The sequence below is a fragment of the Heloderma suspectum genome, chromosome 2 (genome assembly GCF_057233095.1).
Source record: "Heloderma suspectum isolate Gila_16-S chromosome 2, 16-S_ref, whole genome shotgun sequence".
Taxonomy (NCBI): Eukaryota; Metazoa; Chordata; class Lepidosauria; order Squamata; family Helodermatidae; genus Heloderma; species Heloderma suspectum.
In genome coordinates this window covers 31,417,737-31,433,302 of record NC_139459.1, presented here as the reverse complement: position 1 = coordinate 31,433,302, position 15,566 = coordinate 31,417,737, and the positions used below count along the sequence as shown (strand labels likewise).

The window sequence follows — 15,566 nt, the reverse complement described above, 5'->3', positions numbered from 1 at the left end:
TGTTTTTATTGTATTTTAGGGCGCAATCCTGACTTCTGCCCTCCAACTTGGAGGCTTATGAGCATCCAGTGCAGAGCAGGAGGAGTGGCGGAGGCCTCTGCCGCACCTGCCACTCTGCATTTTTGCTAGAGTGGCTCCTTTGCCTGTCTTGCTGAGACATTCTGGAGGGGGAGGAAAAGAGAACGGAGAGGCCTTGGGATAGTTTGCATCCCGGCCTCTCCAGTCTCTTCACCTCCCTGCCCACCAGAATGCCCCCCCTCTGAGGTGGAAGTCCCAACCCCGCAGAGGCAGCCAGCACAGTTCTTTCCGTGCCAGCTGCAAGGGGGAGAGGGGGTGGAGTGCGGATTCCTGGATCCAAGGTCAGAGCACTGTCTACGACCTTGGATCCAGGAATCTGAAGTACCCTATGCCCCCCCCCCCATGCTGTACCTAGGGGTTATAGGATTGCTCCTGTAATGTGTTCTATTAGTTTAATCTATTTTAAATGGTTTTTGTAAGCCACTTGGAGTACCATGGGGGGGGGGAGTCAGGGTATAAATCAAACAAATAATAAATAAGGAGATATAAAATGCTGACAGAGCAGATACTTCCTCCTTTCTCTTGTTATAAACAAACAAACAAACATGCATTTCTCTGAATTGAGGCCCTTCCCACTGTCCGGGGTGAGATAGGGGCGGTGGTGCAGAGCTTGGAAACCACATTCCCCCAAAGCCGCTTTTGTTGCAAAAACAAACAAACCCTTTACCAGGACAGCAGGAGAACCTGCTGTTAAGTTAGTTTAAAAAACATACACACATTTGGGTTGGTTTTGCGCGAGGGCTGGGAGTCGCTTGCAAGCACATTGCAAAAAAGTCCCCTGAACTTTGAACCGCGTCTGAAAGCGGAGATAAACAGGCGAAGTATAAATACGAGAGAACTGCCGCTGTCGCTGTTAATGTACTTGTTTTTACTTGCAAGGCTTGGAAGAGCGCATAAGGCAAGTTGCGAAAGCAGCCAAGCGAAGGGTGGGGCCCGGGTAAGTGCTATTTTCATGTCAAGCTGGCTTTCTGATTTTTGCTGATGTCGTTGCACGGAATTGCACTGGAGTTTGCACTTGAAATATCGAGGCCGGGGGGAGTTTACTGAAAAATCCCTCTTTCTCCAGTGTGTAGTATTTCCTATACACTACTGGCTTCATTGTGTTGAATCGGGAACAGATTGAGGATTATATTTCTTATCTATGTAAAAGTATTTGCCCAAGCGAGATTCTAGTCTTCAAAGCGTTGTGCTCTGGGACTTTAAGCGATAGAACTTAACATTAATATTGGAAGCTTTGCACTGCAATCCTATGCAAATCTACTCAGGAGTAAGCCCCATTGAGTTCAGTAAAGCTTACTTTCACGTAAGTGTGTACAGGATCGCAGCATTATTGTTCCGATTGTTTTATATATGAATATTGCATATATGCCATGAGCACATTACATTCGCGTAATATATTTTGTGTGTGTGGATATGCTTATATATTCTGCAGAAGTTGAAGCACCCGATACAATTCTCAGGCTCTTGAAATAAAAGAGAATAGGTTATTTTTTTTTAAAAAAAGGGACCTATAGAAATGAAAGAGAGACGTTCTTACTGAATTTATCTTTTGTTCAGGCTTGCCAGAACAGAGGAAAAAATACAGAGAAAATAAATTAAATCTGACATAAAACAGTGCAATCCTGGACATGTCTAATCAGAAGTAAGCCCCACTGAATTCAGTGGGGCTCACTTCTGGGTAAGTGTGTATAGGACTGCATCCTAAAAGTTGTACATGTTTATTATTATCTTCTCTTCCAGTGCAATCCTATGCATTCTTACTGGGAAACTGTATTGAGCTCAGTGGGACTTACTTCTGAGTACATATACATAGGATCAGGCTGCACACCTCATTTGGTCTGTAATGGGTCCCACGGTTTCAACTTAAATACACACCAGTAGAAACACAGTAACATGTTTTTCTATGGGCGTAGTAATCAAGAAAGCTGAATTCCAAAGTGTTAGAAAATGTATTTTTGAAACAACAAAAAATATTTACAAACACAAAAAATATTTACAAACACGGGGTAGGGATTGGGGGAGGATGCCCTGAAAAACAAGTACTGAACAAAGTTCTCTTAGTTTGTTTATCGTACTATTCCAGAGAACTTTGACACAGGAACATTGTGAGATAGCTTGTAATCTTCGCCCAGAATTCCTTTACTTTAACTTGCTTTCTTTGTTTTGCAGCTGGAGCCCAGCCATGTGGGTTGGGCTGGGGCTTGCCCTGGCTCTCTGTCTCCTCCCAGGAGGAGGGACAGAGCGCCAGGAGTCAAGTACCCGTTGTAAGGAGCCTCCAGAATGGCGTATTGGGGAGCAAAATCCAATGCTGGACTCCAGAGGTTCTGTGGCCGTGGTAGCCCTTCTCCAAGCTAGCTGATCCTTGTGCCTGTTGCAGGCTTCTAGGTGAGGAAAATCTGAAATTACATGTGCAATTTGAGGGAGGAGATTAGAATGGTTTTTGTTTCTAAAACTAAGAGACGTTTGTTCAGGGTTGGTTGGAAAAAGAAAGAGATTTCTGGAGCTTTTACTTGTCTGTGTCTCCTTCCAGACAAGGCTTTTACTTAAAAATTATCCTGCCTTGTTCATGGAATTTAACAGGGCTCCAGACATCGTGGGGGTCTCCAATTTTTGTAGCCTTCTTGTGTTTTCCCACATCCACTTCCAACTTTTTTCTTACCAGAAAAAATAAACTAATGAGGGAAAACTCTGCAATGCTTTCTGATTGGTAGCGCTGGGAGCCCTCCCTCCCGAGCCCCCCTCCGAATGGGTTCATATTACTGTTGTAAAGATATTTTTGGCTCTGAATCTAACAGCACTGATTTCACTGTTTGGAATCGATATGGCTCATGTAATAATAACAAAGCTACTCCTCCTCCTTCTGATCCTATAAACTTCATTCTTAATTTCTGAATTTAATCCAAGCTTGATTTCTGAAACATTAACTAACAAGAGCCCATGCTACAGAGTACCACAGTTTCGTAGGTTTGGTTTTTAATCTAGATCATTAGTGCTCCCCTGACTTTTCAGTTCATTTCTGATGTTCTCTTGTAGGCTTCCAGGAGGGATTGTCACTTTTCACAGCACTGTATATTGTATCGTGGAAAATCAAGTACAGCTGTCCAACTGCATTCTGAGTGTGCATGTCCAAGATATCCCTGGGTATTTTGCAAATCAGGAAGCATGAACTCTAAAGCCTTACATGGGGGAGGAACTTGAGACCCTCCCACCTTTTCCCACTGTATAGTACAAAAGGTTTTGGTGGCCGGGCAAAGATCCCCAAGTTGGGCATAAGTGAGTGGGAGTAGGTTGCTACTGCTCACTGCAGTGCAAACTAATAGTGGCCGTACCTGCGTTTTGGTGGGCAAGAAGGAGCTGCCAAATGATCTTCTGCTTTTGCTGTTTTTTGTCCTCTAGGTGCATACAGCTTGGGGCTTGCACGGCAGTTGCAGACAGAGCAGGAAATGGCTGATATAGCCACACATGCATTGTACGGAACTGTCAACTCCATTAAAAAAAATAAAACTAAAATGGTATATTAGCACTAATTTGCAAGAATTAATATAAAGCTTTTGTAAAGAAGGTGGGGTAGAGCACAAAAGGCTTTTTAATCATATATGTGGGAAAGCTTTAAGAACACTACATGTTTTTTTTTTAAAGATCTTGTAAGAGAGCAATCCTGTGGCCCCAGACAGCGAAGTATCCTCTGGCTGCCCCAGCCACCTTTCCTCGTGCTCCACAGAGCCCCAGCTAGACTGGCAAAATCGCCTGTCTAGTGAAAATGCAGGGTGAGAGGAGCACGGAGGCAGTGATCACCTCTGTGCTCCTCTCTCCCTCCATAGGATGCCCTTCAGCCTCTGAGTTCAGAGACTGACGGGCATCTGGATAGGACTGCACCCTAAATTGTTTCAGTGGCCTAGAAGGATCACGTTTTTCCCATATGGCATTGAAATCTTCATGAGTAGGAACACTAAAACATAAATCTAGTCAAAGATTGTTTCCTGACCAAACCAAGGAAACCAACCCCTACCCCAGTGTAGCCACTTCCAAAGCTGGATCTTTTGGTATGTGTGGTGCGTCAAACCAGACATAAAAAGCTAGTGCCAGAGATTTCTGGCAATACCCTTGAAGCTGGCATAACAATAAGATGTTGCAAATAATAATGGCATATTATAGATTTAGAGAAGCCACTATTTATTTAGAAACACACACCCCCCCCAGCAAAGGAAAGAAGACGATTTGCATAGGATACTCAGTTTTTCTCTTCATACCTATTAGACTGGAAGACCTGCGACTGAAGCTGGAAAGTGATGGGTTGATCAATGTCTCCTTTGTGGTGATCAATCACCAAGGACATCATTCCCAACTGAACCATCATCAACTAAGAAAGAAGGTTTCGGAGAACATTCCTGTGTACCAGCAGGATACGAATCAGCCTGATGTCTGGACTACTCTAAGTGGAAAGAAGGACGACTTCTTGATTTATGACAGGTCTGTCTATAAATGGGAAGCTAAGAAAGCTCAAATCAAATGGATCACCAGTTCTTTGTGTGTATCTTACTATGAAGTATTGCACCTTTTAGAACAGGTGGGGAACATGTAGTCCTCCAGGTACTGGTGGGATATAACTCCCATCAGCCCTAGCCATCTTAGCCAATGGTGAGAGATGATGGGAGATGCATCCAACAACATCCTGAGTGCCAAACATTCTCCGTCCCTGTTTTAAAGGGGTATGGTGATTATTTTAGACCAGATGCTATCCTGTAATTGTTCTGGGTGGGTGGCAACATAAATAAGGGCTATCGCATTGTGAAACTACAGTCTACTTCAAACTGAGGTGGTTAACTTGTGTCTGGGCTGTAGCACTTACGTGAATGAATGCTCCTCCATATAAAACCTCCAGCATATAAAAACTGCATGTCAAAGGGAAGAGTTCTAGCCTGGCCTTCTCCCTGCTACACTGCTGTTCTATATACTAGGATTTTAATTTATTAATGTCATTGTAGGGTGGTGCATTCTATCATTTAAGCCATCACGTGCAATCTGAATGGTATGGTGTAAGCTAGGCTTATGGGACAAGAACATGAGAAGAGCCATGCTCAGTCAGACTAACGGCAGTCTGGCTCAGTGTTTTGTTTGTGTAGTGGCCAACCAGCTACCTGTGGGAAGTCTGCAAGTAGGACACGAGTGCAAGAGCACTCTGTAGCTCACATTCCCCAGAAACTTGTATTCAGGGACATACAGTACTACCTCCAGTACCGAAGGTAATATATTGCCATCATAACTAGCCGCTATCGATAGCCTCATCTCCAGTGAATTTGACTCTGCTGCTTTCAAGGATTGTTGATTGGAAAGAACTCCCTGCACTCTAAACAGGCATGGCAGAAGGAGGTGCCTGGATTTCAGCAGCATTATGATCAGGGGGAGGAAGTGCTTTGATGTGTTAGTGTAATAATAAGCAGTTGAAAATGCACCCACCCCCCAACCTTATTGTATTGTATTGGTGCAGTAGTGAAGTGCTTGCAGTAGTTCTTTTCTACCACATTCATTTTTCGATTTCATAAAGCTGCACTTGATGAACATATGCTGGCTGCATTGATATTATAACTTGGGTAACTCTCCTATTAGGTGTGGCCGCCTTGTGTATCACCTTGGTTTGCCTTACTCTTTCTTGAGTTTTCCATATGTGGAAGAAGCCATTCAGATCACATACTGTGAAACCAAGTGTGGAAACTGCTCTTACCCGGTAGGTATTTACTTTATTCTCCTCTCCATTGTGTGTGTGTGTGGGGGGGGGGGAGCTGGGGTCTGTGCATAATGGATGTGTGGCAGGGTGAGCAATTTGTGGTTCTCCAGATCTTTTGGCCCACAACTCCCATTATCCCTCACCACTGGCCATACTGGCTAGGGCTGATGGGAGTTGTAGGACAAAAGATCTGGAGGGCCACAAGTTCCCCACCTCTGATGTGGGGCATGCTGCATCTTGGAAGTTTCTGCTCTCTGGATGCTATGGACAACTTAAAGAAAACCCTGCCATAATGCAGATAGTTGGAGCTCCTCCCAAGCTGATGATGGATTCATATGTCTAGCTTCCCCAGTTGCACAACCAATGTTTAGCCACTCCATTAAGAACTTCTAATAGAATTTAGTTCTGTGAAAGGTCCAGATGGCACCTTGTGATTCCATCGCTGTAGTTAAGCATGCCTGGGCCAGGCGTGCACCATGAGTGGGAGAACTCCTGAAACCCCTTATACACCTCCTTGGAGGAACAGCAAGATAAATAAAATATTTGATCCCCTGCCATCATGCAAATGGAAATCCCCATCTTTAATGGTTCTGGCATGGTGGCCAAGGAACTAAAACATGCTAGGTATTTTCTCGAGTTCCATGATCTCATCATGGTGCAATTTCAGAAATTACTGGGGAGAGGTTGGGAAGAGAGAAAATTGTTATAATCTTTAACATCTTTTGGGGACTACATAGATCTGAAGGGTTGTAACTTAAGTAGCAAGTTTTGTCTTAAAGAAAAATTAAGCTTAACTACATTAGTTTGTTTAATCTAAGTTTGCATTTTAAGATGAAATAGTGAGTATATAAGAACCAGTTAAGATTTTGTATATTTTTAAATACACTCACCTGTCTACTGAACCTGCGTGCATTTATGTTTTCTGAACTTTTTCCTTCCAGACACCAAAGAATGAGGAAATATGCAAAAACATATCAAAGAAACCAGATGAAAAGCTAACTGAAGAAGTGCCTGCTCCTTCATATCACGAGTCGCCTCCTCCTGGGCATTATGGCCGTGGGCATCATGGGCATGGGCATCATGAGCATAAACATCGGTCCCCACAGAACAATCAGCGACATCACAGCAGGGTTATGGTGCAAAACAGAGAGGGTCAGGCAGGTAGCCAGGATATTGTAGAAGCTGCCCCGCAGCAAGGAGTGGTGGAGGTTCCCCCACAGAGGAAGAGGCTTTGACGAAAAGGAAATGCCATCTGCCTCCGGCAGTTGAGCTGAAACTGGCAGCAGCTGATAGGGTCTACTTCAGGTAGCTGATGCTGACACTGTCGGCACTTGTTGTTTGAAGATCTACGTAGCATAGCCTCCTGACACTGTCGTGGAGAGCTCCCATCTTCCTGCAGGTGACACGGGCAGCTGTTGGCAGAGAATGTCACTGAGTCTTGTCAGTGACGTCTACCAACAGCTGCTTGACAGTCACAAGCAGCAAGTGAGCCTGAAACCTCTGATGCCTGACAATGACCAGGAAGGGCACAAAACTGAGCCTGAAAAACAATCTAAACATCTTAAACACTAGGGAAGAGTCCTCAATTTAGAACTCATTCTGTGATAATGCAGGTATTGATACCATCAGATTTACCAAACTGGAAGCATTTATCAAAGAGAACAAAAGGGAGTTAAAATACAATGAGTGACTATTACAACCATGATTTTCCTGTCAGGTACCATTATGTGAATGCTCTAAAAAAGCAACCTACGCAGCTTGATCCATAAACGTCAGACAACTTGAGTTTCAGCTATATTTGTTCAACTGTAGTCAAGTGCTGTTGCTTAGCTGATTTGGTATGGAGTTGACTGGGTCAGCTGACTTCACTTAAAAAAAGAACAAAATGCTCTCATAATGGTATGGAATTGTTTTTCAGTGCCAGTTCAACGTGTTTGCAGTATTTGGTTAGCTTGTCTTTCTGGTTTCTTCTTCTACCATTCTTTTTGCCTTTGTGAAGACAGAAGCAGAAACTATAACCTAGGGGCTTCTGTCTGATATACAGCAACCAAGAACAGGAGAGGATAAGAAAAGACATGTTAACTAGCTTTTAAACCATGTTTTTTGAAGACGAGGAAAATAAGAGCTTTTCCCCCACTAAAACCTTAGAGCCACTTAATGATCAAACTGTATTATAGAATTTGGTGTATACTGAAAGCTTGAGCATGAGCAATACTCCAGACAGTGCGCTTTCATCTGCAAGGGGCTTCGCCAGAATTTGTAATTCCAAAATAACAAATGTTCTACATGCACATGTAAGGAAAAATCCTGTAGCAAAGCCTTTTTAAACCAACTTTCTCTGTTCCTGAAACTGTTTACTCTCAGGCAGTCCCTGAAGCTAAGGATCACAGCCATTAGGAATTGGGGGTGAGGGTGACAGTGTGGCAGGGTGGAGGAAGTGCTAGCAAATTCCATTAAAGGATCAGGGCCAAAACCACCTGTTGATCAGATAGAAGTCTAGATCTAGCTACCAACAGTTCCTGTTGACCTGTGGCTTGTCATTCTAGGGTTGGTTTGGGTCACCTTTTATAACTGATTAACGAAAGTTTTATAACACATTATCTCCTTATGTAGCTAAATAATATATCTCATTCTTATGCTTCATCTTTCTAAAATGAATTGAATTTTTGTGTGTTATGTTTGGAAGATTTAGAGATGAAAGAAAATGCTCAACAGAAAGGAATTGCTTAGATTGTGCTTGCCATAGTTCATGATGGTTTAATAGGGAAATCAACTCCCCTACAAAACCTGAATTCTTTTATGGTGAACCCTTATAAGCATGAAAGTTCAAAATATTACTGGAAAGCTAGTGTGTGGTCAACCAATAAGAGAGTTTTTAATAAATTTAAAATGGCTGTCAATCCAGTGTGGCCATTCTCAAAGACAATGTTTCTGGTGTTTTCATGTAATTCTCAAAACAGCCTCCGTTTGAGGTGGGAATCTTGACCTTTACCCAGCTTCTGTTCTAAGTCTTTGATGGTATTGCGTAGAAACTCAATTTCCTTGTTCTTCTCTTCTTGAAGATACTGAAGCTTCTACAGAAATTCAAGCAAATATTTCGTTGTCCATTGAAACTCAGATGTGAGATATGGACCTGATTCGCACATCACTAACAACCCACAGTTAACAAACCGTGGATTGTTGAAAATGCAGCAGGGTTTTCTGATCACTTCTGTAATAAACAGCCCAGGGATACCCTGTCCAAACCCCGGGTTGTTGGGGGATGAACAAACCAGAGTTAGAACCCATGGGCTCCCCCAACAACTCAAACAGTTTGGACATCCCATAAGCAACCAAGGGATGGGGTGTCAGTGGATTGTTTATCCATCTCTCAGTTGTTTCTTGAAGTGGGCAAGCATGTAGCAACCAGCATACTCACTCACACTGCATTTTCAACAACCCATGGTATGTTAGCAAGGTGGAAACAGGGTGACAGTGCATATACAACAAAAATGCCACGGCTGTTGAAAAGTACTAGCATGTTCAAACAGCTCATGTGTATTGTGACTAACTACCCAGACAACTTACCCATTGAGGAAGATATAGAGCAATTATTTATTTATTTATTTACGATATTTATATACCACTCCACATCAGAAGATTTCGGAGCAGTGAACAACATAATAATAAAAAAAAATTAAAAAGTTAAAACTTCTTTTTCAAGACATCCCCAACAAAGTGGAATTTAATAAACCACAGCTGGTTGTGCAAAGAAGGCCTCTTGAAATAACAACACCTTCAGGAGGCCCCAGAAGGAAGACAATGTTGGCACCTGCCTCACCAATAAAGGCAGGGAATTCCACAGGAAGGGGGCCACCACACTGAAGGCTCTTTTCCTGGTGGACTCCAACTGGGCCATGGGTCCATGTGGAACCACCAGGAACATGCCCTCTGATGACCTCAGTGACTTACGTAATTGTAACTCCATAATTTGTGTGTACAGAAGTAAATTAAAGCTAACCTATGGGATGGAACTGGTTCAGATAAGGACAATACCACTGATAAGCTCCACACATCAGCAGTAACCACTGTAGTCCCTTATCACTGGATGGCATGATTTACGGCTTTCCTTCGGCATACAATGGTCATTCCAAAAAACATAATTAAACGGTATGTGTAGCTTTGCAAATAATTTTACAAGGCCTACCCACCTATCCAAATCACATTTTAGTTTGAAGAACTTTTGTGGATGTATAAATGACAGCAGAGCTATCTGAACGTAAACGTATTTGTAAGTAAAAACTACAAAGCTTTGTACAGTTTTCAGTGCTGTGGAAATGAACGTATGAGAGTTGCAGATCACTTTGCTCCTAAGATCCATGTGAACACTCTGCTCCCAATTCATTTGTGTGTGTGTGTTTTCACCTCACTCTTGAAATAAATGGAGAAGCCACATTAGATGCGGGGGCTTCCAACATACAACTGCATTCCTCCCTGCAGACGAAGTCACTGGATTGGAACATTATTTACACCTGCAGAGGCATTAAGGTACAGTAGGCAGGATAGGATACAACATTTATAGTTCCAGCCTATTGGCTCTTAAAATATTATGCACCTAACTATCCAATTGAACATACAGAAACAACAGTAGGAAGTGCTGTAAAACATACCCTTCTGTAGATTTGAGGAGATGGTGTTGGATTTGGATACGATTTGGGCATTTTGGCCTGAAGCCTTACCAGTTTGGCATCGAACTGAAATAATTTTTAGAAACATTAGCATATTGATAAACCCAGCAAGGAAAAAACAACTATGCAAATACTACTACTTTAATAATTTGTGTATGTGAGGCGGCATGGTATAGTGGTTAAGGGTGCAATCCTATGGCTGCTAGACAGGATAGGATTTGTGGTTTATGGGAGCTGACCGTCGGTTCCCAAAAAAAAGCCTCCCTGCCCCCCCCCCATCTCACAGGCAGCACAGTTCATCCCCAGCTCCATGCTTGGAAGAGCAGGGCGAGGCGAAAGGGGTGTTCCGCAGGGCGGGCGCGGCAGAAGCATCGTTACAACACTTCCTATGTGCCCTGCTCTGACCTGCCCTGGCTAGACAGCCGAAATCAGCTGTCTAACCAGGAATGCAGGGCAGCCGCCCATCTTGCATTAGATAGTCGCCTCCGAGTTTGGAGGTGGCTGAGTATCCGCACTGGATTGCTCCCTAAGAGTACTGGACTAGGACCGGGGAGATCCAGGTTCCAATCCCAATTTAGCCATGAAGCCAGTCACCATCTCATAGCTTAACCTACTTCACAGAATAATTGTGAAGATAAAGGGAGGGAGAACCTTGTATGTTACGGAGCTTTTGGGAGGGAAGGCAGGATATCAGTGGGACTGAAGAAATTGTGGGAGGCAGTAGAGGAAGATTGCAACCATGTGACAAAACAGGATCAGATATTAAAGACCTACAACAATATTTCTGGTGCTATGAAGTGTGCCTTCTCAGAAATACAAGGGCAAGAATGCAATGGGCAAAAATACTATGGGTATGAGCAACATCCCCTTCATGGATCACTGCCTTGTTATGGCGAAGGGGCTTGCGTAACTCAGTGAAGCCATAAGCTATGGTGTGCAGGGCCACCCAAGACGGACAGGTCATGGTGGAGAGTTCTGACAAAATGTGGTCCACTGGAGAAGGAAACGGCAACCCACTCCAGTATTCTTGCCAAGAAAACCCCATGGAACGTATCACAAGGCTAAAAGATGTGACGCCGGAAGATAAGCCCCTCAGGTCGGAAGGTGACCTTACTTCCCCTACTACTGGGGAAGAGCAGAGGGAATTTCCAAGTAGCGCCAAAAAGAGTGAAGCGGCTGGGCCAAAGCTGAAAGGACACTCAGCTGTGGATGTGTCTGGTAGTGAAAAGAAAGTCCGATGCTGTAAAGAACAATATTGTTTAGGAACCTGGAATGTAAGATCAATGAATCAAGGTAAGCTGGAGGTGGTCAAACATGAGATGGCAAGATTGAACATCGACATCTTGGGAATCAGTGAATTAAAATGGACAAGCATGGGCGAATTTAATTCAGGTGACCATTATATCTACTACTGTGGGCAAGAATCCCTTAGAAGAAATGGAATAGCACTCATAGTCAATAAAAGGGTGGGAAAAGCAGTACTGGGGTACAATCCCAAAAACGATAGAATGATCTCAGTACGAATCCAAGGCAAACCATTCAACATCACAGTAATTCAAATCTATGCCCCAACCACTGAGGCCGAAGAAGCTGAGGTTGATTGGCTCTATGAAGACCTACAACACCTAGAACTAACACCAAAAAATATGTCCTTTTCATCATAGGGGATTGGAATGCTAAAGTAGGAAGTCAAGAAGTCACCAGGATAACAGGAAAGCATGGCCTTGGTGTTCCAAATGAAGTAGGACAAAGGCTAATAGAGTTTTGCCAAGAGAACATGTTGATCATAGCAAACACTCTTTTCCAACAGCACAAGAGGCGACTCTACACATGGATATCACCAGATGGTCAATATCGAAATCAGATTATGTACTTTGCAGCCACAGATGGAGAAGCTCTATACAGTCAGTAAAAACAAGACCTGGAGCTGACTGTGGCTCAGATCATGAGCTGCTTCTTGCAAAATTTCGGCTGAAATTGAAGAACATAGGGAAAACCACTAAACCATTCAGGTATGACCTAAATCATATCCCTTATGAATATACAGTGGAGGTGAGGAATAGATTTAAGGGATTAGACCTGATAGACAGAGTGCCTGAGGAACTATGGACAGAGGTCCGTAACATTGTTCAGGAGGCAGGAACTCAATCCATCCCAAAGAAAAAGAAATGCAAGAAAGCCAAGTGGCTGTCTGATGAGGCTTTACAAGTAGCTGAGGAAAGAAGGGAAGCGAAAAGCAAGGGAGAAAGGGGAAGATATATCCAACTGAATGCAGAGTTCCAGAGAATAGCAAGGAGAGACAAGAAGGCCTTCTGAAATGAACAATGCAAAGAAATCGAGGAAAACAATAGAATGGGAAAGACTAGATAGAGATCTCTTCAAGAAAATCGGAGATATCAAGGGAACATTTTGTGCAAAGATGGGCATGATAAAGGACAAAGAAGGCAGGGACCTAACAGAAGCAGATGAGACTAAGAAGAGGTGGAAAGAATACACAGAAGAACTATACAGGAAAGATCTTAATGTCCCTGATAGCCATGATAGTGTGGTCACTGAACATCCTAGAGAGTGAAGTCAAGTGTGCCTTAGGAAGCATTACTAACAACAAAGCCAGTGGAGATGACGGTATTCTGGCTGAGATATTTAAGATCCTAAAAGATGATGCTGTTAAAGTGCTGCACTCAATATGCCAACAAATTTGGAACACTCAACAATGGCCACAAAACTGGATAAGGTCAGTTTACATTCCAATTCCAAAGAAGGGCAATGCCAAAGAGTGTTTAAACTACCGTACAATTGCGCTCATTTCACATGCCAGCAAAGTTATGCTCAAAATCCTACAAGCTAGGCTTCAGCAGTATGTGAACCGAGAACTACCGGAAGTACAAGCGGGGTTTCGAAGAGGCAGAGGAACTAGAGATCAAATCGCCAACATTCGCTGGATCTTGGAGAAAGCAAGAGAATTCCAGAAAAACGTCTATTTCTGCTTCATTGACTATGCTAAAGCCTTTGATTGTGTGGATCACAACAAACTGTGGCAAATTCTTAAAGTGATGGGAGTACCAGGCCACTTTACCTGTCTCCTGAGAAACCTGCATGAGGGTCAAGAAGCAACAGTAAGAACCGGACATGGAACAACCGATTGGTTCAAAATTGGGAAAGGAGTACGACATGCTGTATATTGTCGCCCTGCTTATTTAATTTATATGCAGAGTACATCATGAGAAACGCCGGGTTGGATGAATCACAGGTCGGGATTAAGATTGCCAGGAGAATTATCAACAACCTCAGATACGCAGATGATACCACCCTAATGGCAGAAAGCGAAGAGGATCTAAAGAGCCTCTTGTTGAGGGTGAAGGTGCAGAGTGCAAAAGCTGGTTTGAAACTCAACATTAAAAAAACTAAGATCATGGCATCTGGCCCCATCACTTCCTGGCATATAGAAGGGGAGGAAATGGAAGCAGTGACAGATTTTATTTTCTTGGGCTCCAAGATCACCGCAGATGGTGACTGTAGCCACGAAATTAAAAGACGCTTGCTCCTGGGGAGGAAAGTTATGGCAAACCTAGACAGCATAGTAAGAAGCAGAGACATCACCTTGCCGACAAAGGTTCGTATAATCAAAGCTATGGTTTTCCCAGTAGTAACGTATGGCTGTGAGAGCTGGACTATAAGGAAGGCTGAGCACTGAAGAATTGATGCTTTTGAACTGTGGTGCTGGAGAAGACTCTTACGAATCCCCTGGACTGCAAGGAGGTCACATCAGTCAATCCTAAAGGAAATCAACCCTGACTCCTCATTGGAAGGACAGATACTGAAGCTGAAGCTCAAATATTTTGGCCACCTAATGTGAAAAGTCACTGGAAAAGACCCTGATGCTGGGAAAGATTGAAGGCAAAAGGAGAAGGGGACGGCAGAGGATGAGATGGCTAGATAGCATCACCGATGCAGTGAATATGGACTTGAGCACACTCCAGGAGAGAGTGCAGGACAGGAAGGCCTAGCGTGCTATGGTCCATGGGGTCACGAAGAGTTGGACACGACTGAACAACATGAGCAACATAATTCTAATATCTCAATCCTAAACTCATTTACTTGGAATGTCCCATTAATATCAGGGGAAATTATTTCCAATTATTTCCAAGAATAGCATGAGATGGTCTTATCAGATGACCAGTAAAGCAACAAGTTAAGTTCTGCTTAAACAAATAATGTTTCTCATTTCATGAAAAGTAATGTTTCTCATTTACAAGTTTCCACTTGGATTTTATATGCTTCTTTAGAGAACAGACCCAATAATCTTTTTCACAGGGGCATCACTTGTGGTTTCAAATGCATCTAACGTTTCCTTCTATGTAAACTATTCATTTACAACCTGAGCCTAAATAGTCTCTGGTGTGGGGTTTCCTAATTTACAAGCTGATGGAGCTTCTCACTGGTCCAAGAATGCTTGTGCATATGAAGGAAGTGTTACTACAAATCAGACCAGTAAGTAATTTCTCCTTTTTCTCCAGTCTCTAATACCTGCATAAAGTCTCTTTGGAGGTCTGGGGTCAGGTGCATAGCTTTTTCCCAGACCAGACAGAGTTCAGTCCCACTGCTGAAATTTCCCCACTAGCATTCCAGTCTTTTGCCAACAGGACAAAACTTCTGCATGGCAGCTGCTGCAGAAGTCCTGCACTTAATGGATTCAAGGGCTGAGCTGACGCACTATGAATATAGACTTGTGCTATGTGCAGATCTCCCGTTTTGTTGACATAGCTCTCAGTTTTGCTATCTCTGGGTTTCTAGCACATACCTCTATTTGCAATTTGATTATCTCATTCTGTTTTTGCTTTTCTTGAGCTCTCAGTTGTCTAGTTAGTCCCAAAATCTCCAGATCTTTCTTCTCCATTAGTTGCTTGTGTTCTTCCTCCTTTGTTTCAACTAATAGTTAAAAGAAAATAATGTAAAAATTCACTGCATTAAGTGGATTTTAAAAAGATGGAACATTTTGTGCATTTGAAATGCTTGTTCAAAGGTTTGTAAGAAAAGCCAGCTTAATTGTTAAGACTTTTAATTTTAAATATTAAATCAATTTGCAGACATTATGC

The 15,566-nt window shown here is 42.9% G+C and overlaps 2 protein-coding genes across 2 annotated transcripts in view; one reads left to right on the top strand and one right to left on the bottom strand.

The window, feature by feature from the left end:
* Window positions 1-933: 933 nt before the first annotated feature.
* SELENOP (selenoprotein P) lies at window positions 934-10,262 on the top strand. The gene is made up of 5 exons (XM_084833154.1): window positions 934-1,015; window positions 2,248-2,463; window positions 4,336-4,548; window positions 5,686-5,803; window positions 6,745-10,262. The coding sequence occupies exons 2-5, from the start codon at window positions 2,261-2,263 to the stop codon at window positions 7,120-7,122; spliced, it is 912 nt and encodes a 303-aa protein (XP_084689280.1). The 5' UTR covers window positions 934-1,015; window positions 2,248-2,260; the 3' UTR covers window positions 7,123-10,262.
* CCDC152 (coiled-coil domain containing 152) overlaps window positions 8,075-15,566 on the bottom strand; it is a 25,007-nt gene continuing 17,515 nt past the window's right edge. Inside the window, exons 6-8 of the mRNA XM_084833155.1 lie at window positions 15,272-15,399; window positions 10,453-10,536; window positions 8,075-8,877 (exon numbers count right to left, since the gene is read on the bottom strand). Of these exons, the coding sequence (XP_084689281.1) occupies window positions 8,755-8,877; window positions 10,453-10,536; window positions 15,272-15,399 (335 nt within the window). The 3' untranslated portion in view covers window positions 8,075-8,754. The remainder of the gene's footprint in view (window positions 8,878-10,452; window positions 10,537-15,271; window positions 15,400-15,566) is intronic.